The sequence below is a fragment of the Drosophila elegans genome, unplaced genomic scaffold (genome assembly GCF_018152505.1).
Source record: "Drosophila elegans isolate 14027-0461.03 unplaced genomic scaffold, ASM1815250v1 contig_814, whole genome shotgun sequence".
Lineage (NCBI taxonomy): Eukaryota > Metazoa > Arthropoda > Insecta > Diptera > Drosophilidae > Drosophila > Drosophila elegans.
Window position 1 is genome coordinate 16,040,693 of NW_024546167.1, and position 21,125 is coordinate 16,061,817.

Genomic DNA, 21,125 nt, shown 5'->3' on the forward strand with positions numbered 1-21,125 from the left:
TGTGAAAATGTTTGATAAATTGGATAGTCTAATTTTTACTTTTCACAGACAAACATGTATGTTTTCTGTATCTTCTTTTTAATAAGGTCAAAAAAATTAAGAGTACAATTAATGTTAAAGGCCTACGTATGTCTCATAATGCTTTCACTCTAGTTAACGGCAAGGCACTTGGCCAGCCCAACTTGCATAATGCCTAACCAAGTAGAAAATCAACGGTCTACAAGGAAGTTCAACTGATCAGATGAACAAAACATATAAAGCCATGGACAAAACTTATGTTCGACTTTGAGTGCTCCCGCCGAAAAGTGCAGCCAACTGAATCAGTGAGTGGAAAAAAGAGCTTTAAGTAGGGAAAATCCCCTCCATGTAATTAACTCCTATTTTTTGCATTGCGCAATCGCAGTTAATTACTTTTAATTTTCATTGATAATACTTTGGCATACCGACTTCCTATGGAAAATCCAAGTGCTGAAAATTTCCGTCGCGACCACCGACAACCCAGTAAACCACTTTGCACTTGTGCCATGCAGCCAACATGAATTTCAGTTAATTGTCAGGTTTTTTAGTAACTCTTTTTGCCTTTTGGCTGGCCTAACATTGAAAATTGCACTTCTGCGCTTTGAGTTTTGCGATTGCAAAACTCTGTTTCGCTGCCCAACTGAACTTAAAGCTTTGTCGGGCTCTGAAACATAAAATCTCTGGGTGTACTTTGACCATATCTCCACATCCGATCTCTGTCAATATTTGCCCAACTCGTTGAAGGCGATGGCAAAAGCTCAGCCCAGTCAAAAAATATTGTTCTTTGTGCGGAGTTGAAACCTTGACGAAAAACTGCTGCGAAATGAGAACGCCATGAAAATTAGTTAGACAACAATTAGTTGAACTTTGCTGGGTAATGGGTTTTGGTAAATGGTTTCTGGGAAATATACCTAGCAATGGGTGGCTAAGAATGACATTGAAATCTTCATTACCCAATAAAAAAAAATATAAAAAAAAATTATATATTGTTTTCTCTTTGCAGAGAGAAACAACCTTTTAATTTAGATGCATCCGATAGAGTACTTGAAAATCGATTTCTGTCTTCAAAAATAAAATAATATGTATAAAAGAAGATATTTGTTTGTACTTACCAGATTGTACCCTTGAGTATTTCATTTCCATTCATTTATTTTATAAGTTAACAAATTTCTGCTATAATTAAACACATTAAATCTAATCTCGCCCCCGGCCGGTTAGAAGTTATTTTTAACGATATGCCCCGTCTCACATCGATTGGACGGAATATAGTCGACCTTTCGGACGACTAGCAGTCTTACCAGGCATTTGGGAATTCCGGTCCATCGTCCAGGTCACCGTCTTCGGTCATCGCTTCGGGCATCCTGGAGTTCCATATTGCGCGGCAAACAGCCTCGTCAATGACAGCTGCCATAAGAACCGCGAGCTATCCGACTACGCCAAGATCAGCTTGACAAGATGCTCTTGGTATTTGCCAATTTGGCGAAGCAATTGTTTTTGTGTGTATAAACACCTTTTTTTATTGTTTAAACAGTTTCAACCAAATAGTTTTTAAATTTCATTTTCATATAAATAAAAAAATTATATATTGTTATACATCTGTCTGTAAATCGATTTTTCCCCTTATGCGGATGTAATAAGTGTTGAGCAATATCAGAACAAGCAATCTGTCATTATCCAATAAATATTAAACAAACATATTATTAATTTATATAGCGCTCGTGCGATCCCCTGACCTTTTTTTCTGATCTTTTGATCTTAAGTTGCCAGCACAGAATGTGCCAAGAAAACGAACTGGTAAATTTCATTAAATGCTTATTAATTTTATTTCAAAGTCAACAATAAATAAATTAGCGCTTATAAACTAAATCACATTTTAGGGCTATCCATAGTCGCTGATTATGATATATGATGTTTGATGGGTCGGTGGTCAGTGGTCAGTGCTGGCCACCAAAGATGAGCATCTGCTGGGAGAGGGCCATCTGCTGGAGGAACTGCTGCTGTTGTTGGGGCAGCACATGACCGGATGACGGGGTAATGGCTCTCTGGAAGACGGCCTGCTGGAGGATCTGGCGGTAGTAGAGGCTCAGGCGGATCTGCTGCTCCAGCATGGCGGCATGGTGGCTCCTGTACTGCTCGTACTGGCGACCCACCTGCTCCTCCTGGGCCTGCTTGGCCCGGCGACTGAGGAGGCAGGCCAGGGTGTTCCGATCCCGACGCAGCTGCTCCTTGGGGCTACGCTGCCGCCTCGTCTGGCTGTGGCGCACCATATTGGCATGGTACTGGCTGACCGGCGATACCCGGCCACTTGGCTTGTCCACTGGCACCTCCTTCTGCTGATTGTGCTCATTATCCAGCCAGGGTCGAAAGAATCCCTGTGTCTGGCGGCGCTTGGTAATCGGTGGCTCCATTTCCTGTGTGAAGTTCTCCTTGTCCTCAACCAAATCTCGCTTCCTTTTGCTCACGGCAAACTTCTTGTGGGCGTAGCTGGTTGTATTCTCCATTTTGTTTAGGTAATATAATAATTATTTGATTTTAAACACAAATAATATCACTGCTGTTGTGAAGTGACTCGTTGGACGATCGCTTGCTGAATGATTGGCTCTGAGATTGATATCCTGTTTATATGGACATATGGGCTGACTCTACAGGTAGCCAAAAAAGGGGAATCCGTTTGTTTTGGGTCTGTCAACACAAGGGATTAGCGCATCCCGCGTTAGGTAATCGTCGTGGATTAAGCACTGTTTTATGACCTGCTCTATCACCATCGCTAATTGCCGTCGCAGCATTGCCTCATTATCCCTTTTTTGTGGAATACCTGGATTATCGAGCAATGGTGGCCACCGGAACAGGAAAGTTCTGGACTGTGAGGAGCAACTGTTATGCAGACTAAGGGTTTTTTATTGACCTGCATGACACAATTCGTAGTGTGTGCGTGTGTGGTGGTCCCTTGGCTCCTATTTTCACCACCACAATTTGTTTCATTTCCCTGGAAATTCTCGAGGGTCCTTTTGCAGCCATTTTCACCGAAGAATGACAATGGAAAAAAATAACCTGATAGCTGGTTAGGAAATGCCGTGGATCTTTTAAAACTTTTGACAGATGTGACTTACGACTATAGAAAAGGAATTGCATTAATAAAAATCGCTCTCAAGGCAGTTTATTATATATATATATATATTATGGCATATGCTAAGTTATTTTTTATGTTTATTATTTGAGTTTGAATTGAAAATATTTTAATTTTCTCATATCTATGATTAACCTATAATATCCCTGATAAATATTCAAACAGGTTGTAATATTTATTGCGTTGTTATCACTGTCGCAATAGGATGATTTCATTTTTTGGAAAACCACAAAGGCGGATCTTATTGTCACAATCTTTAAATAATTTCTCTATTCGTTTGCAATGCAGATTTGATTATAAATTAGGTAATTGAACTTATCTTAAATAAATAGGTATTTTATTCCTATAGTATGTCACTTGAGTTTAAACTATTCAAACATTTTACTCTTAGTATGAATCACTTGCACTTATGTGTACAATAGTATTTATTTAAAATTAGCATTGCAAATTACACTTCCAAGAATTTGATTATATAATTTTGTGTTGAACAATGAAAACTAACGTAATGAAGTAAATCTGATGTAATTTTGCTTCCGGTAAATTCGATCTGCAATAAATCCACATTAAGCAATTGAACTTATTAAAAAAATGTTGTTTTTTTTTTTTTACTTTTTAATTAAAGTATGAACTGCCATTGCAAAGAGGGAAAACAAATGGCATTTTATCGAGGTTTTTGATATCTATGTTTAGGAATGTGTTAACCTAATCTTGTTTATGGAAGGTATGTTAGTTTGATTATCCGATATGAAGGATTTTCAAAGCTTAAGTCAATAGCCTTGAACAATTATGACCTGATGATGCTGATTGATAATAACTTCTGTTCAAAATTGTGTCATGATTATACAAAATAAATCATGTAAACCCATTAAGTAAAAAAATCCCTCTTCAATAAGAATGTCAATTAATTTCGATAACAATTTTAGCATTTATTGTTTAGTCAACCAAATAAATAAATACAACTTTATAAGTAATCACAAGGCTATTCTAGCGGAATACAATAATTTACAATAGTTTAGAGCGCCGGAAGAGCGCCAAAGTCGAGGGTCCACCCTTCAAGGATGCTGGCTGGTGGTCTGGCGAGGCGGGAGCACCGGCTTGGGCTGCGTGGGAGGCAGTGGCTCCATGGAGGCCATCGACTGCTGAAGGAAGCGTACGTAGTAGAGGCTCAGGCGGATCTGCTGCTGCAGCTGGGCCTCGTGCTGGATGCGACTGCTCAAGTACTCCTGCTCGATGATCTGCTGCTGTTGCTGCTGGGATCGCCGATGGCGCAGGCTGGCCAAGGTGTTCCGATCGCGACGCAGTTGCTCCTGGGGACTGCGATGGCGGCGCTTGTGGTGGTTGCGCACCATATTGGCATGGTAGGCGGTGTCCTTTGGTGGGGGTGTGGTGGTCACCATCTTGCGAGGTGGCTCCGGTTGCAGCTCCTTTTCTGTCGACTCATCCAGCCATGGTCGGAAAAAGCGACGCTTGGCCTGCGGCTGCTGCTCCGGAGTTCGGTGACCTGGCTGCTCCATGACAAAGACCACATCGTCATCCGATTCCCCATCCGTGCTGCGCTTGCGCTTCAGAGCTCCAGTGAACTTCTTGTGGCTATAGTTCTCCATTCTTTGATCTTGGTCGATAAATTTATTGATTGATTGTGCGGGAGTTGTGTGTGCTTTGCTGTCCTTGAGACGACTGTGCTGCCCCTCCTCCTGGCGACCATTTTTATGCAACATTAGGTAATCACAAGAGGAGCTAACCCGCAATCCCTGCGATTTTCCCACCATTGGTACCTGGGGCAGGTATTTCCCCAAAGCAGTTCATTCATTGCCGAAAAAACATGGCCCAAACTAATCGGATCGGTTTGTTACCTGAGGTATTTTGGGTATTGGAAAAGGGAGTCCCTAATCCGCCGGCTGCTTTCGAGGGTGTCATAAACCAGTTGTTGTCCTTCCTCAGTCTGTTTACATGGCCTGCGATTTTCGGCGGAATTACCTGTTGAGAGCGGACCGTGTCGATCCAGGATCTCTGTAATCCTGGCGCTCAATTCGGCCAGGCTGTCTGCCGACCCGCTTTTGTTTCGGCTTTCTCTTTGTGGCACCTGAAAAACAAGCATTTATGACTTCAGCTTGGCCAGCTGAAAAACTGTGTCTGTTCTGGTCTGTCTCCGGTTCGACCCAAATCCATAGTGCCAGTCCCAGAACCTCGGCAATTACTGAATGCTCCTTCTTCTTCTGATAGTTTTCGGCTGGCATTATGTCGGATTTCTTGTTTCATTCAATGTCTTTTGTTCATTGATTTATGCAGTCAGGCAACATATATATATACATATATATGGTAGAACGGGCTGGTTCTCACATTTCATCGTTACCTTCCACCGCCTAAGCGGATTTATTTCAGGTGGGCTTGAGACCAGCCCCTCGAGAAAAACCAAAGTCAATAAGCAGGAGCAGGAGTGGGAGTGGGAGTTGCTATTTGTTCAGTTGAAGTATTACAGTGAAAGATTGTCGCATTGTTTGATTGTATCCCCCTATTGTGTATTGATCAATTTCCATCTGTTCTGGAACGGAAAGAATCGATTGCATGGGGTCCTCGAAGGTGTTTCCTTTTTGGCAGGGGGAATGACCTTAGAAGGGAAAAGATTTCTCAATACCCTACCAGGAAGTGCTTTCACCGATGATACAATTAAATTTCACATTGTATCATTTATTTGGTGCATGGGAAACTTCATCCACATACATAGCTTTAGTAAAAATAAACACACATAGGCGTATATATGTTCAAGGATGGCAAACTCTTTGTTCTTGTTGTTTTATATGTATAAGATTAATCTGATTTTAAGATAAGAAATAGTTAAATTATTATTACACACATTTATTTAGTGTTCTGATTTATCTAAAAGGTATAACGGGAATTATTAAAAAGACAATACAAGCACGTCATATAAAAATTAAAATTAGATAATATGTTGAATATAGAAAAATTTAAAAAAAAAAATCAATAAAAACTAAGATGAAAAATAAAACTAACTATGTTGCAGGTTAATTCTTTAAAAATATTAAATTGATAGCCATCGCCTACTAAATTACAAATTAAACTAAAATGGAGTTAGAGCTCATTTAATAGTCATCTCAGTTACAAAAAATAATGTTTTCATAGTAATACAAAAGGTACTCTTTTTTTTTAATCAAGGACATCAAAAATGAAGTAAGACAAAATAACATTTTAAAAAATGATTTCTAATAATAATTTGGTGCCACAGATTTTAAAATTAATTAATTACAAAGGTTATTTAAACTGCCAATTAACTTGCTTGATTACATTTTTACAATATTGCCTAAATTTAATATATATAAATATTGTTAATCTTGAAATGATGCCGTTTGTATTTGAATAACTATAGTCACTTTCTCGTAGAAAATATTACTTTTTTCTTTTTAATGACTAATCAATAATATGCAACTAGAAGACTAAAATCCAATCTGTCTAATCGCGTAGATCACTAAATGGTGAAGAGCTCAGGCTGGAAAATAAAATAAACGCGAAGAGAAGCTGCGAGACTGCGAAATAAATCCCTCATGCAGACTACGACGAGCACACACGCAACACTTCGGGAAAATCCCAATAAATTTCCATTCAATGACCATTGTGACTAAGCAGCGGCTGGCACTTTCTGTTTTCCCATTTTCCCGAAGGCATCCCCGAATACCCTGGACGAGAACTTAATGAGCCAGATTAGCGGTGAGCGAGATAAGCATCCAGATTCCGATGCGTCGAGCCAACTTGCGACCGATCTTCAAAGAGTGGCAAGCGCAGGCGCTGGATGAAGATCCAGAGGTAGTGGATTGTTCTCGGGAAATGTGCCGGGGAAAATTCCAGGAAAAACCGTAGAGACCTGGGCGAAGACAAAAGAAGGTGCGAGCCCGTTGCAGCAAATGAAAAATTAATTACAAAGGACTTTCGAGGCGATGGCAGGTAGTGGTAGTCGCTGGCAGGTAGTGTAGGTGTTGCCCGAAATCCTTTTTTGTCCCTACGACAATGCCAACCTTTTGTCAACGAAGATTTTCCCATAAACAAGGCAGCCCGTCGGCCTTAATGATAATTTCAGGTAGGACATCTGGGTATAAAAGCCTGCTTGCGCAGCAGCAGGAGCAACAGTCGAGCCTTAACAGCCGTCGTGACAACATCAACATCAACATTTACGAAAACGAAACTTAGAAAAGCGAGTCCTAAAACACCAATCATGGCACCTTCGAACATGGATTACCACAACGAGTCGGAAGTCAGTGAGAGCTACACCCACAAGAAGTTCAAGACATCGTCCTATACGCACAAAAAGTTTGGCAAGAAGAGCGGCAAGGAAGTGGCCCCCACACCGGTAGCCACGCCTCTTTTCCGGCCATACGCCCTCAGCGAGAATACGCCACGAAAGCGTCGCCAGGAGACGGAGCGGGAAATGCAGCAGCAACAACAACAGCAGCAGTTTCACCATCACTCCCTGCCTCCCACTCCGCCCACAACACCACCGCAGCAGCAGTACCAGCAATATCATTCCGGCACACTTCCGGCTACACAAATTCCAATGACACAACTTCCGGCCGCCCAGCATACCCACATCACCCACTCACCGGTTTTCAATCACCAGGCCTACGCCTACATGCTGCAAAAGCAGCGGGCCGTGCTCCAGATGCGCCAACTATTGAGCATCAATCCGGATGCCAACACCTGGCCACTGGAATGGAAACAGGCCCTCCAGGCGCTGCTCCAAAAGTAATCATCGCGATGGAGACTGACAAAGAAGTTGAAGAAATTCTGAACGGAGTGATTTGCCTAGCAACCAGTGATATAGACCTTTAAGAAACCGCTGACAGATTGTACAATATGAACGGAAGCGCAGCCCTAGCACATAATTGTACATAACTCTAATATTAGGCAAAATAAATAACTACTTAATCATACATTTAAAGACTTGTTCTTGTTTTTGAATAGTTTGCAATGGATCCTAAGGGGAAAGATTAATAGGTGCCTTGACTTTACATTTTTTAATGGATTTATTGACTCGAAGTCAACAGAACTGGTTGTCATGGTGGCCTTACTTCAATAAAATCGAATTTAAAAAAGAAACCACATAAAATACTCCTACTGACGATTTCCTGTCTCTTTTTAGAATATTTCAAACAGATAGCTAATTGAATTCGAACATTTACTGGTTAATTAGGGGCATTGAACTTAAAACAAATTTAAGCGGGACACATTACTTATACTTTACATAGAGTTGTTGAAGCCTAGGCGGTCAAATACAGATCCAGATTGATCTCGCGGCTTGTTATGGCCTGCATTCATGCTGTTGTACCGCCTTGGCGGGATGTACTTCTTCTTTTGCTGCTCCGATCGCTGCTGACGGTGCGGCACTGCTGGCGGCGCTCTGATGGGGGCGGAGGACGAGTTGTTACCCAGCCTTTTGTGGACGGGTAGCGAGTCCTGGCGGGTCATTAGCTCGTCGCTTCGCATCCGGATGGCCTTGCCCTTGACTGGACTGAGGCGACCCTGCGGTTTCTTCGATGGCGATGCCTTCAAATTGTAGGTCTTCTTGGTGGCATGAAGTTTGGATACTAAAACAAGATAATACATTGAATGCTTCGTAAGCGGGAGTTCTGATCCAAACATACCCATTCCCAGCCTCGCTTTGATGTTATGGGCAAAGTTTTTGCCTTGCCTGGCTTTATAGGACGTCTCGGGTGCAATTTCTCGAACCTCGGCTGTGGAGGCGAACTTCACGATCTTCTCGCCGGACCCCATTTCGAAGTCTTCGCTCTCCCCGGTGGAGATATAGTCGTCCTCATCGCTTCCAAAATCATCCATGCTCTCGTCCTCATCGTCGCCACGTTTTAGAGGCACCTTGTGCACGAGCATAACCTTTTGCTGCGGCACAGCGGACATGGCCACCTTCTTGGCCTTGACAATGGGCGAGTTTTTGGTGACGCCTCCTGCCACCGTACGTTGGGTGTTCTTTAGGATTGACTTGATTCCTTTGTTAAGAGTAACGTCTTCAGAAAGGCTAGACTGCTTGCCGCCGAGTCGGGCGAATACCGAATGGTTACTAGAGGTGTCTGCCGCCTTTGACACACCGGTGATGTGGACGCGAACATTGTTCTCGCCGGAGCTGGAGACAATGCCCTCCTGGGCCTCATCCTCGCCGGTTTGCAGGCGTGAGAAGATGTCCGACTTCTTGGAGCTGGTCACACGGTCGGAGTACACTGAAAGGGTTAACAGAAGGGGTTAAATTTGGATCTCAAAGTTGGGGAAACTTTGATCTTACACTTCTCCCGCTTGGCCAGTATCTGTTTGCTTCGCTCGGTGGTTCCCGAGGGCAGTGTCACCTTGTACTTGCCCTCATGCTCGGGGAGCACCCGTCTCGCCGGTTTGGCGGGCGGCGAAGCCTTCGATTTGGCTGGCACCGGTATCTTGACTTTTGGCGACACCGGCCGGGCAACTGGTTGGACCACCTCGGTGGTGAGAACCTGATCCCGGGCATTCTGCTCGCAGACGGTCTTCGAGTGGCGCAGGATGGCAATTATGTCACCCATCAGGGTGATGCCCATTTCCCGCAAATACTCCTTGTTGAGATCCAGTAGCATGTCATCCTGGATCCGGTTCTCCACGAAGACGTGGGCGTAGCCGGCGGCCGCTGGAGAAGGTATTCCCGCCGCATTGAAGAACTTCACCCAGCGTGCTGTGAAATCCGGAAGCATTTCGGTTATTTTCAAAGATTTTTTTTTTGAGTCTCTATTTTTGTTTTGCGATCACCCGGAAGCGTCTGCTCCGTTTGATCGGTTTTTCGCACTGATGCCAACCCACCTGCACTTGACTTTGACATTGTGCGGCTTGGTGGTGCTATTAAGCACTATTTTTCAAACAATTCAGCTAATATTTATCTATTTTATTGCCATAAATACAGAGTTTTTGCACTCAGCAGCTATTTATATATTTTAGGGTTGCCACTTAAATGGACACTTATCGATTAAATAATATCGATAACCGACTTCCACCGAATTTCTACCAGTGTTGTTAAATGTAAAAAGTAAATATCTAGTTAGGGTACTCTAGAATATTACAATTATGAAATAGAAATTGAATTGGAATGATTTTAAAAAATATGTTTATTAATTTCATATTTTATTACAGACAATATACTTGTCTTTATTAATTAAATAAAGTTTATTTACAGAGATTCGGTACATGTTACTTAGAATGTACCTGAAAAGTAATATTTATGTGTTTACCATTACTGGTTTTGTATCGCCATCGTCATCTTCCAGCACTGCAAAAATAAGTAAACAAACCGCACCGCACGTGCATTATTTATTTATATTAAAAATAGTTTTATTTTGAAAGCCAGAAGAGATGGCCAGCAACTTTGAGCTTCTTAGCGAGCAGGGTCTGCGTCTGGACGGACGTCGTCCGCACGAGCTGCGCCACATCAAATGCAAACTGGGAGTTTTTGAGCAGCCTGATGGAAGTGCGTACATGGAGCAGGGAAACACCAAGGTCTTGGCCGCCGTTTATGGTCCCCACCAGGCCAAGGGCAAGAAAACGGAGTCCAACGACGTGATCATCAACTGCCAGTACAGTCAGGCTACATTCTCCACGGCGGAGCGCAAGAATCGCCCGCGCGGCGATCGCAAATCCCTGGAGTTCAAGATGTACTTGCAGCAGGCGCTGAGTGCAGCCATCAAATCGGAGTTGTATCCCCGCTCCCAGATAGACATCTACGTGGAGGTGCTTCAGGCCGACGGGGCCAACTATGCAGTGGCTCTCAATGCCGCCACATTGGCCCTGATTGATGCAGGAATCTGTCTGAATGAGTTCATCGTCGCCTGCACCGCCTCACTGAGCAAGTCGAACATCCCACTCACGGACATCTCACACTTCGAAGAGGTCTCCGGCGGACCCAAGCTGACGGTGGCTGCCCTGCCCACCGCCGAGAAGATCGCTTTTCTGGAGATGAGTGAACGGTTCCACATCGACCACTTGGAGACGGTCATTGAGACCGCGATGGCCGGATGCCGTGAGATCCGGGACATTCTGGAGGCGGCAGTCAAGGAGCACCTGCTGCACATGGGCAGTGCTGCCGATTGGGCAAGAGTTTGTTGAAATAAACTAGATATTTCCTTTGATAAAGTAGTTCTTCTTTCTTCTTTTTCAATCGCAAACGTATAAATGTATCAACAAAATAGCTCTAGTTCTTCTTAACGGCCTCCTTTGGTGGCTGCCACGTTTCCAGTAGCTCCTTCAGTCGTTCCTTTCGCTGCTCTAGTTGAAGCTTCTCGATGAGTCCACTGAGTTGTTCACCACCCTTGAGGAAACCGACCAGGTTGTGCAGCGTGCCGCCCTGAATCCTGTGGTCCGTGATGCGGTCTTGGACAAAATTGTAGGTGCGAATCTTCTCGTTGCGGTTGAGGCTGCCCTGTTGGGCCTTCTTGGTGGCCATTTTACTGGCCTCCGCGCTCTCCAGTTGCTGCTGCACGAGCCGCGAACGCAGGCGCTTCATGGCCAGCTCCCGGTTCTTTAGCTGCGATCGCTCCGATTGCGCCTCCACTGCCAGGCCGGTGGGCAGGTGGACAATTCGCACCGCGGAGTCAGTGGTGTTCACATGCTGGCCCCCAGCGCCACTCGCCCGCTTTGTTTCGATCTTCAGATCCTTCTCGGCAATGTGCACCTGAATGTCGGCGGGCCGGGGAATCACGGTGATCGAGGCGGTGCTGGTGTGCATCCGGCCAGACTTCTCCGTGGCTGGCACCCGTTGAACCCGATGAACGCCCGCCTCGAAGCGTAGCCAACGGAAGGCGTCCCCACCGCTCACCATCAGGCTGGCATGACGCAGACCACCAATGTCGGTGGACTCGCTGGCAAACTCCTCCCATTCCCAGCCCATGTGCTCGAAGTAGCCGGTATACATATCGTACAGCTCCTGAGCGAATAGCATGGCCTCCTGGCCACCGGCGCCGGCATTCAGGCCAAAGATCAGTGCCGGATACACCTCGTCATCCGACAGGGCGAGCAGTTCCTGCAGCAGTGTATGATCCTGCTTGCTCAGCAGATCCACATAGACTTCGTTTTCTTCTTGCATCAGTTGACGCATATCCTCGTCCTTCTCCAGTTCCATGTCCTTGGCGCTCGTGATGTGGCGCTCCAGGACGCGTCGCTGCTCTAAGGCGCTTACCACGCCCTCTAACTGAGCGAGGCGGGCGTAGGATTTGCTGTTTCCGGCAGCGTTTACCCGAACGGCATAGTACTCCTGGCGGAGGGATTCCAAATACGCCTGGAGCTTCTCATTCTGGATGCTCAGTGGGTCTGTGCTGCTCCAGCGGCGTGCCAGGTGGCCCAGGCGGAGGTTTAGTAATTTTCGCGAAAGCATTTTGTGAGATTTCTCATTGAAAATCTAGTAAAATTAAAAATTAAATAACAACAAGTTAGAGATGGTCAAGAATAGATAAATGTAGGATTGTGTTATCGAAAAATGCATGTTTCCACAGTCAGGTGATGGTCATACTAATACCCACTGGTAGAGATGTGTTCAAGAAATCATTCGATAGTATCGTTTGCTTTAAAATAATTTAATAAAATGAATATATTATATTTTACAGTTAAAAAATGCATTCAAATTTGTTTCTGTAAAATGCCAGAGTTCCTAATACTAATAATAAAGTACGCATTTAATATATAAGTTTTACGTTTTGAAAGGCATAGTGTATCGCTCACTATCGAAACTTAATCCCTTCCAATGTATCGATACTATCGTGGGTGGGTAGACCAGCTCTACTACCTGGGTCAACACATACAAAAGTGCATTGAAAAGTTTAAAGAAATATGCCAGTTTGTAAATGTTTAACTTTCTGTTTAGTTGTAATTGGCAAATAGAGTAAAAGTAGTTTTCGGTTGCTTGTGTACGTGAAATGTTAACTCCATTTGCCTGCTTTCGTTTATATTGCGGGGTGGGTGTGTGTGTGTTCGCCTTCTGATTGGAGAAAAATGAATGGACAACAACAACAGCGTATGAAGTGTGCAGAGTGCAGCAATTAAGTTTAATTAAGCCAAACAATTGGATGTGAATGGTCTGAGCTGTGCTGTTGCCCCCGAAAAGTGCATTTATTAAGACGAGTTCCGATCTGTCTGTGAATCCAAAGTGAAGGCAGCAACGCCGCAGAACAGACGAAATGCCACCGTTGAAAACATACCAGATACACCACCACGAATACAATGGCAATTCCAGTCCGAACGCAAACACGAATGCCAATCAGAACACCAATCAGAATCCCACCGGTGATGGCGATGGTGACTTCTTTGGCCAAAATCTGGGACTCGGCGCTACGGCGGCCAGCCATCGCACAAATCTGCCCTCCTACTGCAACGCCCAGTATCCGTTTAAGGTGCTCTCGAATCTCAACCAGCTGCGCGAGCAGTCGCGCTTCTGCGACGTGGAGATCATCGCCGGAATGGCCACATTAAGTGCCCATCGAGCTGTTTTGAGTGCGGCCAGTGCCTACTTCGAGGCCATGTTCCGACCCGAACTGGGGCTGAATGAGGTCAAGCAGAAGTCCGTGGTGCTGCACACCATCGACGGCGACATACTGCACATTCTGCTCGACTTTATCTACACGGGTCGCTGCGAAATCACCCAGGTGAGCATGGATTTCTGCTCCCCAGAGATCACCCTAATCTTCAATCCCATTCCCCCTCCCAATTGCAGTCCAATGTCCAGGAGCTGCTCGCCGCCGCCGACATGTTGCAGCTGAACGAGGTGGTCGACGGGTGCTGTGAGTTCCTCTGCCGCGAGCTGCATGCCTCCAACGCACTGGGCATTTTACGGTTCGCAGAGGCCCACAACTGCGAGTCGTTGGCCAAGAGTGCACTGAACTTTGTCCACGCCAATTTCCCAGCGGTGAGTTAGGGGCACTTATGGGGCTTTGGCTCACAAGTGTACCAGTTAAAGACAAAAGAAAATCGGGGGAAAAACACAAAAGCTTTGAAATTATGCAGTTTTTTCTTGAAACAATTACAAATACATTAAATATACCAAATATAATAACTGGTTTGTTTAAGAAAGAAAAAAAACACATCTTTTCTAACTTAAAATAACAATTTTGATACTTATGTATGTTCTCTATTTAATTCATTACTATGTTTAATGTCAAATCATAAAAGTACTTAAATTGTATTTTTCGCTTATTTTATTATTTTCTGTACTTTATAGTTTTCACTATAAACAATGTAAATCCAAAGTAATTGTAATGTTAATTACTCAAAAATGGTTATTTGTCTTGTAAACTTTTGATCTTGTAGTTTTACCAAGAGGAGAAACATATAACATTGAATTGATTTCTGAAATAACAGAGTTTGAGCTTCTTTTGTTAGGGTATATAATTATATGGGTTCGTTTTCTAAATAGTCCACAATAAAAACGTATATTCTTCCGAACAGATAACGCTGGAGGATGAGTTCCTAGAAACGCCACAGACTCTGCTCTCGCAGCTACTGAACTCGGAGCTGCTGCGCGTCGACTCGGAGTCGCAGGTATTCCAGGCAGCTCTCCGCTGGATTAAGCACGATGTGACCCAGCGCCGTTGCTATGTCTTCGATGTCCTGTCCCACGTTCGCATGGCCCTCGTGCCGGTGAAGGTGATCGACAAGGCTCTCAAGGACGACTGTCGCGACATGTCGGTGAAAATAGCCTTGCGTTCCATTTGCCGGGACATTGCCTCCAAACGTGGCCAACTGGTGCCGCTGCGCGTCTGTCCCCGGCAATTGGCCAAGAAGAACATCTATATCATTGGCGGATCTCATCGAGACACGCCGCGCACCTGGAACTCGGCCGACTGCATCTTCGAGACGGTGGCCAAGTTCGACATATTCCGGCGCGAGTGGACAGAGACGGCGCCCATGGAGGTGGGCCGCATCCTGCCGGGCGTGTCGGCGTTGAATGGCAAGATCTATGTGGTCGGTGGAGAGCGGGGCTCACAGATTCTGGCCAATGGCGAGGTATACGATCCACAGAACGACGTGTGGCAACCGATTGCCCCGATGATTGTGCCGCGCTGCGAATTTGGGCTCTGCACCATGGGCGGAAATCTGTTTGCAGTGGGCGGCTGGATTGGTGACGATATCGGCGGCTCCATGGAGTGCTATGATCCAGAGCAGGATCTCTGGAAATTAATGGGCAGCATGCCCCAGCCTCGATTCAGCATGGGTGTGGTTAGTTTCGAGGGTCTCATCTACATTGTAGGTGGCTGCACAACAACAACCCGTCATCTTCCGGATCTTATCAGGTATATTTAACGATATAATTTTGTATTATAGCTACAGCTAATAACATCCATTACAGCTTCAATCCGGTGACCAAAGAGTGGACCGAGCTGGCTCGCATGCAAACGGCCCGCTGCCAAATGGGCGTGGCCGTTCTGGATCGCTACTTGTATGTGGTTGGCGGCAGCAGTATCAGCCAGGACATTCTCAGCTCCGTGGAACGCTACAGCTTTGACGAGGACAAGTGGACGACTGTGTGTGCCCTGAACGTTCCCAGAGCCATTCCTGCCGTGGCCGCTGCCGATGGCCTACTTTACGTAGCTGGCGGTGATCAGGTATTAAAGATAACTTCTCAAGAGTGTAGTAAAAGGATACAAATTCAAAGATTGGGTTATCCCTTTATTGACATCATACATTTTTCAATTTGATTTGATTAAATATGAAATATATTATATATTTCTTTATTTACAGCCCTGTGAGGTGAACTTTTACCGAGCACAAGTGACTATTAATGCTGTCGAATGTTATGATCCGCTATCGGACACCTGGAAAAATTGCCCCGATCTACCAGTTAGTCGTTCAGAGGCTGGGGCAGTGGTTGTTTAAAAACTGGAGGGAAAATGGTCAACGTCAAACACAAAATCTGTCGTCGTCTTAAGCATAACCACCCACACGTAAAACACTCTTTAACTGTAGATCTATGGCATTGTATACGTTACACACTCATCACAAGTCTCTTCCCTTTTTTCGATTTAACGATTGAACGTAGTGGTCTCTCGCCAAAGATATGTAAGCGCGTTGTTACGGTTGATGTTGTTTGTGGGAGCATAGCGCAGCTATTCACCAGTTAGTACACATGCTAATAGTTAGCCACGAAGGAAGCAGCAGAAGCCTCAGATTGTTCCGTAGTTGAAGTTGTCGACCTTTATGAAAGCGAAACCAAACACCGAAAACTAAGCATTCACTTTGACAAAAAGTCTATTGAAGTATCGTAATTGCTGAACATTATTTGAATTGATTATTTGTTTACTTTCCAATTATGTATTTACTTTTATTGTTGAATGCTGAATGGAGTGTTAGGAACAATGTTTGAGGAGCCCTTGAGAAGAGCGTATCTCCACTGAACTTTGTAATTGTATGGATTTCAGGGTCGTTTTCTCATCTTCCTGTTAATTAAATTGCAGTATTGCTGTGTTTTTCGCACACTTCCTATATTTACACTTATACATTAGGAAAACTTTTAGACATCCGATAATTCTTTGTTGTGAGAATTAATTATCAATATTGTCTCCCTTGTTCACCATTATTTCATTATAGTAAAAAGTACATATAATAAACCTTGAAGGTTTAATAATCATCTCATCAAACAAGAATCTTTAGCCAGAAGATGAGAAGAAGCCCCTGTCTGAATCAAAGCAAATTAATACAAACAATCAAAAAAAAGCGAACTGTATTCATAATAGGTGTATTATCGAAATAAATATACGAATTATTAACTAACAACTTAAAAGTTGCAGTCTTCATAGGGGGTGGTGGACTTTCTATCGACGAACCCAATCTTAATCAACTTTTTTTAGCACGCAATATTGGACGAAACTGTTTTTTGTTGTCCACTTCCGTAACTTCTACACCCAAAAAACTTGATAAGCTGAAAAATGCTCTACCAATTATGTATGTTAAGTTTTTAATATTTATTATTCAGTTGGGCCGAAATCCCGGCGGTACTGCAATACCGGGCCAACCCGCGACAGAGGTGGAGCAAGCTCCTAGCACTCCGTCTGATTCCAAAAATCAGTTTAACATTTGTTGTCCTCCAATGGAGGAACTATCAGATGTTAAGCTGATAAGAACAGATACTACACTTTGATCTTAGCCATAAGGCCGAGAAGCGATAACTAGAAATGGGAATTAAACAAGCTCTCCATGAGCAAACTGCTAGAACCAGTTGGGAATTGTAAGTACGCGCACACGAGAAATTATTGAGACGCAGCTGTTTTTATTTGACGTAGCCTGCTTTTAGGGGTTGCTGTTTTGTTTTCTATAAAACGAAAGCAAAAAACATTTCTTATTACTTTTTAAAGGACAATAATAGAGCAAGCAGCCGGCCTAAAAAAGGTATTACAAAGTTACATTTATTTAAGTTTTTTCACTCATTTTGAAAACTTAAAAACTTAAGGTAATTTTATTTAATTCTATGAAATATATTGAACAATTATCTTTAATATGAAAAAACGAGGGAGACCCGTTCTTTATCAAATTGTTAAGAGTTTTAATATTTTTAAATTTTATTTATTCAAATAATTACAATTAAAATAAATAATGCTATAAATTCAAGTAATCATTGTTTAAGGACAATAAAATGCGTGTTTTTTTAACAACAATTATGTTTTTAGTGTTTTATCCTTATAATAGAAAAAAAGTTAAGCAAACCAAAACGGAAATAACAAAAACCCTCTGCTAATTTACATTTAAAAAGCAAGAAAGTGGGACGACAACTGGACATGCGCCAATGTAGTATCTCTGTTAACAGTCTGGTAAATGGGGCAGTACAAAATTGGAAATACAGTTGATGGATATACGCCGAGGTCTTTAGATGAATTTGTTTGGCACCAGCTTTTGGCGTGGCGGTATAATAAATTTTTATTGTTTCTCTATATCTGGTAAGCCAACAAAGTGCAGCTTTCTTGCCACGGCCAGTGTCAACTGCTCTACACGCCATTTGCCAGCGTTTTCATTTGATACTGATGAAAAGAAAACAGGCAAAGTGGCCTTGAAGGTGTAGCCCCCTTGGGTAAGGTAATGGACGCAATGGGAATTCGATTTCGTGCTAATATTGAGGGGGAAATTTGGGAAATTGTTTTGTCAGTTTAAAACATAACAAACTTAGCACTCAGGATAAGTATAAAATTTAAGAAATAAGTTTACACTCTTTAATTTTATTAAAGAAGTAATATTAACAGCTTTTTCTTTGTACTTTATAGGATGGACTTTGAAGGCCAAAACTTAAATGACTCTGAACATAGGACCTGAAGAATAATTAGTACTAGAGTTTAGATGTGCGACAAACAATAACCCAGAATAACTGGGAAGAGCTGGACCTTCCGTTCCTTAAAACAACTCAATGGCCAACAAGCTTAGCTTCGATCCATATAGTCTTTCCTGCAAGCACCTATCGCTACTCCTATTGAAATCCTACTGTTTGCTACTCATCCTTCGATGTGCCGGTGCAGACTGGCTGATGGACTGCGGAAATTGTCACTGCAAGTGGAACTCTGGCAAAAAGACGGCCGATTGTCGCAATTTAAGCCTGAGTGGAGTACCAGAGTACCTTAGTCCGGAGGTTCAAGTACTGGATTTATCACACAACCACATATTTTACCTGGAGGAGAATGCATTTTCGATCACCCAGTTGCAGAACCTGCAGAAGCTTCTTATACGCAATGGCACTCTGAAACACATCCACCAGCAAAGTTTCAACCAACTGCAGATTTTGATTGAGCTCGACTTGTCCAATAATCTGCTGCGAGAGTTGCTGCCCAATGTTTTCGACTGCCTGTCCAAAGTGAGGGCCATATTGCTAAATGGCAACCTGATTCAAACGATACCCCAAGGAGTCTTTCGGAACCTCAAGTATCTGCACAAGATCGAGATGAAGCGCAATCGCCTGATTAGAATCGATTCTCGGGCTTTTGAGGGCGTGCCACTGCTATCACAGATCTATCTGGACAACAATGAGCTCACAAAACTAAGAGTGGATAGTTTTCAGAGCCTTGGCAAACTTACAGCCCTGTCGCTGGCCGAGAATCCTTGGAATTGTACTTGCGACCTTCAGTTGTTCCGTGATTTCGTCATAGACACGAACCTATATACCCCGCCAACAGCATGTCATTATCCCCTGCAGTTGCGTGGTCGTCTGTGGATCGAGGATCAGCCAGAGGCTTTTGCCTGCAAGCCAAAGATTGTGTATCCTGCACTCAGTACTTCCATTAACACTTCCAAGGAGAATGTCACGCTCATTTGCCGCGTTCACGGATCTCCCAATACGGTCATTGCCTGGGACTACGATAATCAAGTATACGAAACTCGCTCCAAGTCGGTACAAAGTCTGCAAAAACAACGTATTTATATAGAAATGTTGCGGGAAAATGAACCAAAGGTTCCAAAATTCGGACATTATGTGTTCGTCTCACGTCTCACCATAGTGAATGCCAAGAAAACCGATGAGGGTGTCTATACATGTCTAGCGGAGAATCCCGGAGGCAAAGATTCGGTTCGAATAAGTGTGGTGGTACAAAAGGACCTACAGCGGATACCGCTGATCGACACGAACCTTTTTGCCATAATCTGCCTCATAGCCATGGGGTTCCTCAGTATGTCGATCTTATTGTCACTGGTTACGTGCTTGATTTTCAAGCGATTCAAACCATTTCATCCAAGTCAGCATTCTTTTATGCAACCCATAAGTTATCCCAGCCAGCAACTTGGATGCGATGATGTTGGAGGGACCGGGATCAGCGCCTTAAGTTCGGGTGTTGCCCAGGGCAAGAAGATTGTGTTGGATCCACTGAGTGCCGCCAATGGAACAGCATGTAAAAATTACACATTATTCAAAACGACCAGTAGTAATGACAACGAAGTGTACCTAAACGATCCCAATGCAACGAGAAAAAATGAAGGCGTGAGTTTGAATAGCAATCAGTACTTTGGATACCTTGACAATCAGGCAGGCCCTACTTCATCGCGGGATCAAGGGTTCTATTCCGACAATAAAGAGCGCAAACTGAAGTGTAAGTAAATACCATTTAATTATAATAAGGTGTAATTCAACTTTCTTACTTTTCTTCCAGATAAGCTCGATGAAAGCCTACGACATTTTGATGTTAAGAGTTCTTCACATTCAACTGACAGCTCGAAAAAGAAATTACAAATTGAAGAACAACCAGACCTTTTGCCTTCCAATGACCCCGCTGCCTTTGTAAAGGTTAACAGCAATGATGGAAAACAAGAAACGATTAATCCTCGTAGCAAGTACAATACCAATGTGCAAAAGTACCTAAAGGAGAAGTACGGCAGCGTTCGAATAAACGGCAAGAGCACTAAAAAGGAAATTAGTGACCAGTGTGAACTGCAGTCCCACAATGGTAAGAATTTCTTATATCAATATTAAACATTATAATATTATATTTATTTGTTATTACTTAGCTGACATGGTAAAACCACCGACAGCTGCGAAGCCACCGTAACCTCCGACACCATTAAAATTAAGTCTCTCCCTGGATTTAAAATTTTAATCATCAACGGTAACCCTACCTCTATAAGTACTCGACGAGAAAAAAAAAAGAATGCAGAAGAATCACATCCCTTGAAACATAATCAAGAAGAAATGTACCTCGCCTTATTTCTGTTAGTTAATTATGTATTTTAAAACTACTTATAAGCATATTTATTTACACAAATCTCAGTGTTTTAGCCCACGCACTTTAAGTGAAAAGATTTAAATAATAAAGATTTAAGTGATGCCTTGAAATTATAAGTCCATCAATTGGGGACTTGAACCTTACTGAAAAGCAAACTTTAAATAATCTATAAATATTTAGATATAAAATGGGTTTTAAAAATGTCAACATGCCCTTTTTACTGTGGACTTTTGTATTTATTAACGATTAGCTGTTGTCAATCCAAAATTCCCTTACTG

General features: G+C 43.2%; 8 protein-coding genes and 1 non-coding gene across 12 annotated transcripts; 4 read left to right on the plus strand and 5 right to left on the minus strand.

Annotated features, from left to right (window-relative positions):
• Positions 1–1,921: 1,921 nt before the first annotated feature.
• LOC108149238 (protein Mabiki) lies at positions 1,922–2,528 on the minus strand. The gene has a single exon (XM_017276673.2). The coding sequence runs from the start codon at positions 2,517–2,519 to the stop codon at positions 1,953–1,955; it is 567 nt and encodes a 188-aa protein (XP_017132162.1). The 5' UTR covers positions 2,520–2,528; the 3' UTR covers positions 1,922–1,952.
• Positions 2,529–4,197: 1,669 nt separating this feature from the next.
• Positions 4,198–5,171, minus strand: LOC108149298 (probable serine/threonine-protein kinase mps1). The gene has a single exon (XM_017276746.2). It carries the CDS (start codon positions 4,912–4,914, stop codon positions 4,198–4,200), a length of 717 nt encoding a protein of 238 aa, XP_017132235.2. The 5' UTR covers positions 4,915–5,171.
• Positions 5,172–7,370: 2,199 nt separating this feature from the next.
• Positions 7,371–8,199, plus strand: LOC108149527 (probable serine/threonine-protein kinase MARK-A). Its single transcript, XM_017277159.2, has one exon. It carries the CDS (start codon positions 7,371–7,373, stop codon positions 7,899–7,901), a length of 531 nt encoding a protein of 176 aa, XP_017132648.1. The 3' UTR covers positions 7,902–8,199.
• A 117-nt stretch (positions 8,200–8,316) lies between these two features.
• On the minus strand, positions 8,317–10,130 carry LOC108149526. Its single transcript, XM_017277158.2, has 4 exons — positions 9,986–10,130; positions 9,447–9,860; positions 8,797–9,384; positions 8,317–8,739 (listed from the first exon to the last, which is right to left on the minus strand). The coding sequence occupies exons 1-4, from the start codon at positions 10,002–10,004 to the stop codon at positions 8,393–8,395; spliced, it is 1,368 nt and encodes a 455-aa protein (XP_017132647.1). The 5' UTR covers positions 10,005–10,130; the 3' UTR covers positions 8,317–8,392.
• Positions 10,131–10,448: 318 nt separating this feature from the next.
• LOC108149533 (exosome complex component RRP41) lies at positions 10,449–11,311 on the plus strand. Its single transcript, XM_017277165.1, has one exon. The coding sequence runs from the start codon at positions 10,532–10,534 to the stop codon at positions 11,279–11,281; it is 750 nt and encodes a 249-aa protein (XP_017132654.1). The 5' UTR covers positions 10,449–10,531; the 3' UTR covers positions 11,282–11,311.
• LOC108149532 (peptide chain release factor 1-like, mitochondrial) lies at positions 11,295–12,620 on the minus strand. Its single transcript, XM_017277164.2, has one exon. The coding sequence runs from the start codon at positions 12,543–12,545 to the stop codon at positions 11,367–11,369; it is 1,179 nt and encodes a 392-aa protein (XP_017132653.1). The 5' UTR covers positions 12,546–12,620; the 3' UTR covers positions 11,295–11,366.
• A 315-nt stretch (positions 12,621–12,935) lies between these two features.
• LOC108149486 (actin-binding protein IPP) lies at positions 12,936–16,940 on the plus strand. The gene is made up of 5 exons (XM_017277106.2): positions 12,936–13,809; positions 13,878–14,069; positions 14,609–15,453; positions 15,510–15,765; positions 15,902–16,940. The coding sequence occupies exons 1-5, from the start codon at positions 13,345–13,347 to the stop codon at positions 16,034–16,036; spliced, it is 1,893 nt and encodes a 630-aa protein (XP_017132595.1). The 5' UTR covers positions 12,936–13,344; the 3' UTR covers positions 16,037–16,940.
• Positions 16,941–17,127: 187 nt separating this feature from the next.
• LOC121467919 lies at positions 17,128–17,323 on the minus strand. The gene has a single exon (XR_005977944.1). It is a non-coding gene; the product is annotated as a U2 spliceosomal RNA (small nuclear RNA).
• Positions 17,324–18,001: 678 nt separating this feature from the next.
• LOC108149247 (leucine-rich repeat-containing protein 24) lies at positions 18,002–20,957 on the plus strand. 4 transcript variants are annotated; one of them, XM_017276684.2, is made up of 4 exons: positions 18,002–18,090; positions 18,412–20,217; positions 20,278–20,571; positions 20,633–20,957. In XM_017276684.2, the coding sequence occupies exons 2-4, from the start codon at positions 18,552–18,554 to the stop codon at positions 20,671–20,673; spliced, it is 2,001 nt and encodes a 666-aa protein (XP_017132173.1). In that variant the 5' UTR covers positions 18,002–18,090; positions 18,412–18,551; the 3' UTR covers positions 20,674–20,957. The 4 variants fall into 4 exon arrangements, with proteins under 4 accessions (XP_017132173.1, XP_017132176.1, XP_017132175.1 ...); XM_017276687.2 differs by having other exon boundaries at positions 18,005–18,057; XM_017276686.2 differs by having other exon boundaries at positions 18,015–18,226.
• Positions 20,958–21,125: the final 168 nt, after the last annotated feature.

What these genes read in the sequence shown, in the direction of transcription:
- LOC108149533 (XM_017277165.1), top strand. Translation starts at nt 10,532, where the DNA reads ATGGCCAGCAACTTTGAGCTTCTTAGCGAGCAGGGTCTGCGTCTGGAC.
- LOC108149527 (XM_017277159.2), top strand. Translation starts at nt 7,371, where the DNA reads ATGGCACCTTCGAACATGGATTACCACAACGAGTCGGAAGTCAGTGAG.
- LOC108149486 (XM_017277106.2), top strand. Translation starts at nt 13,345, where the DNA reads ATGCCACCGTTGAAAACATACCAGATACACCACCACGAATACAATGGC. An exon ending in CATCTTCCGGATCTTATCAG is followed by an intron (nt 15,454 to 15,509) that starts GTATATTTAACG and finishes CATCCATTACAG; the next exon opens with CTTCAATCCGGTGACCAAAG. An exon ending in ACGTAGCTGGCGGTGATCAG is followed by an intron (nt 15,766 to 15,901) that starts GTATTAAAGATA and finishes CTTTATTTACAG; the next exon opens with CCCTGTGAGGTGAACTTTTA.
- LOC108149532 (XM_017277164.2), bottom strand. Translation starts at nt 12,545, where the DNA reads ATGCTTTCGCGAAAATTACTAAACCTCCGCCTGGGCCACCTGGCACGC.
- LOC108149298 (XM_017276746.2), bottom strand. Translation starts at nt 4,914, where the DNA reads ATGGTGGGAAAATCGCAGGGATTGCGGGTTAGCTCCTCTTGTGATTAC.
- LOC108149526 (XM_017277158.2), bottom strand. An exon ending in ACTGGCCAAGCGGGAGAAGT is followed by an intron (nt 9,385 to 9,446) that starts GTAAGATCAAAG and finishes TAACCCTTTCAG; the next exon opens with TGTACTCCGACCGTGTGACC. An exon ending in CAAAGCGAGGCTGGGAATGG is followed by an intron (nt 8,740 to 8,796) that starts GTATGTTTGGAT and finishes ATCTTGTTTTAG; the next exon opens with TATCCAAACTTCATGCCACC.
- LOC108149247 (XM_017276684.2), top strand. Translation starts at nt 18,552, where the DNA reads ATGGCCAACAAGCTTAGCTTCGATCCATATAGTCTTTCCTGCAAGCAC. An exon ending in TAAAGAGCGCAAACTGAAGT is followed by an intron (nt 20,218 to 20,277) that starts GTAAGTAAATAC and finishes CTTTTCTTCCAG; the next exon opens with ATAAGCTCGATGAAAGCCTA. An exon ending in TGAACTGCAGTCCCACAATG is followed by an intron (nt 20,572 to 20,632) that starts GTAAGAATTTCT and finishes GTTATTACTTAG; the next exon opens with CTGACATGGTAAAACCACCG.
- LOC108149238 (XM_017276673.2), bottom strand. Translation starts at nt 2,519, where the DNA reads ATGGAGAATACAACCAGCTACGCCCACAAGAAGTTTGCCGTGAGCAAA.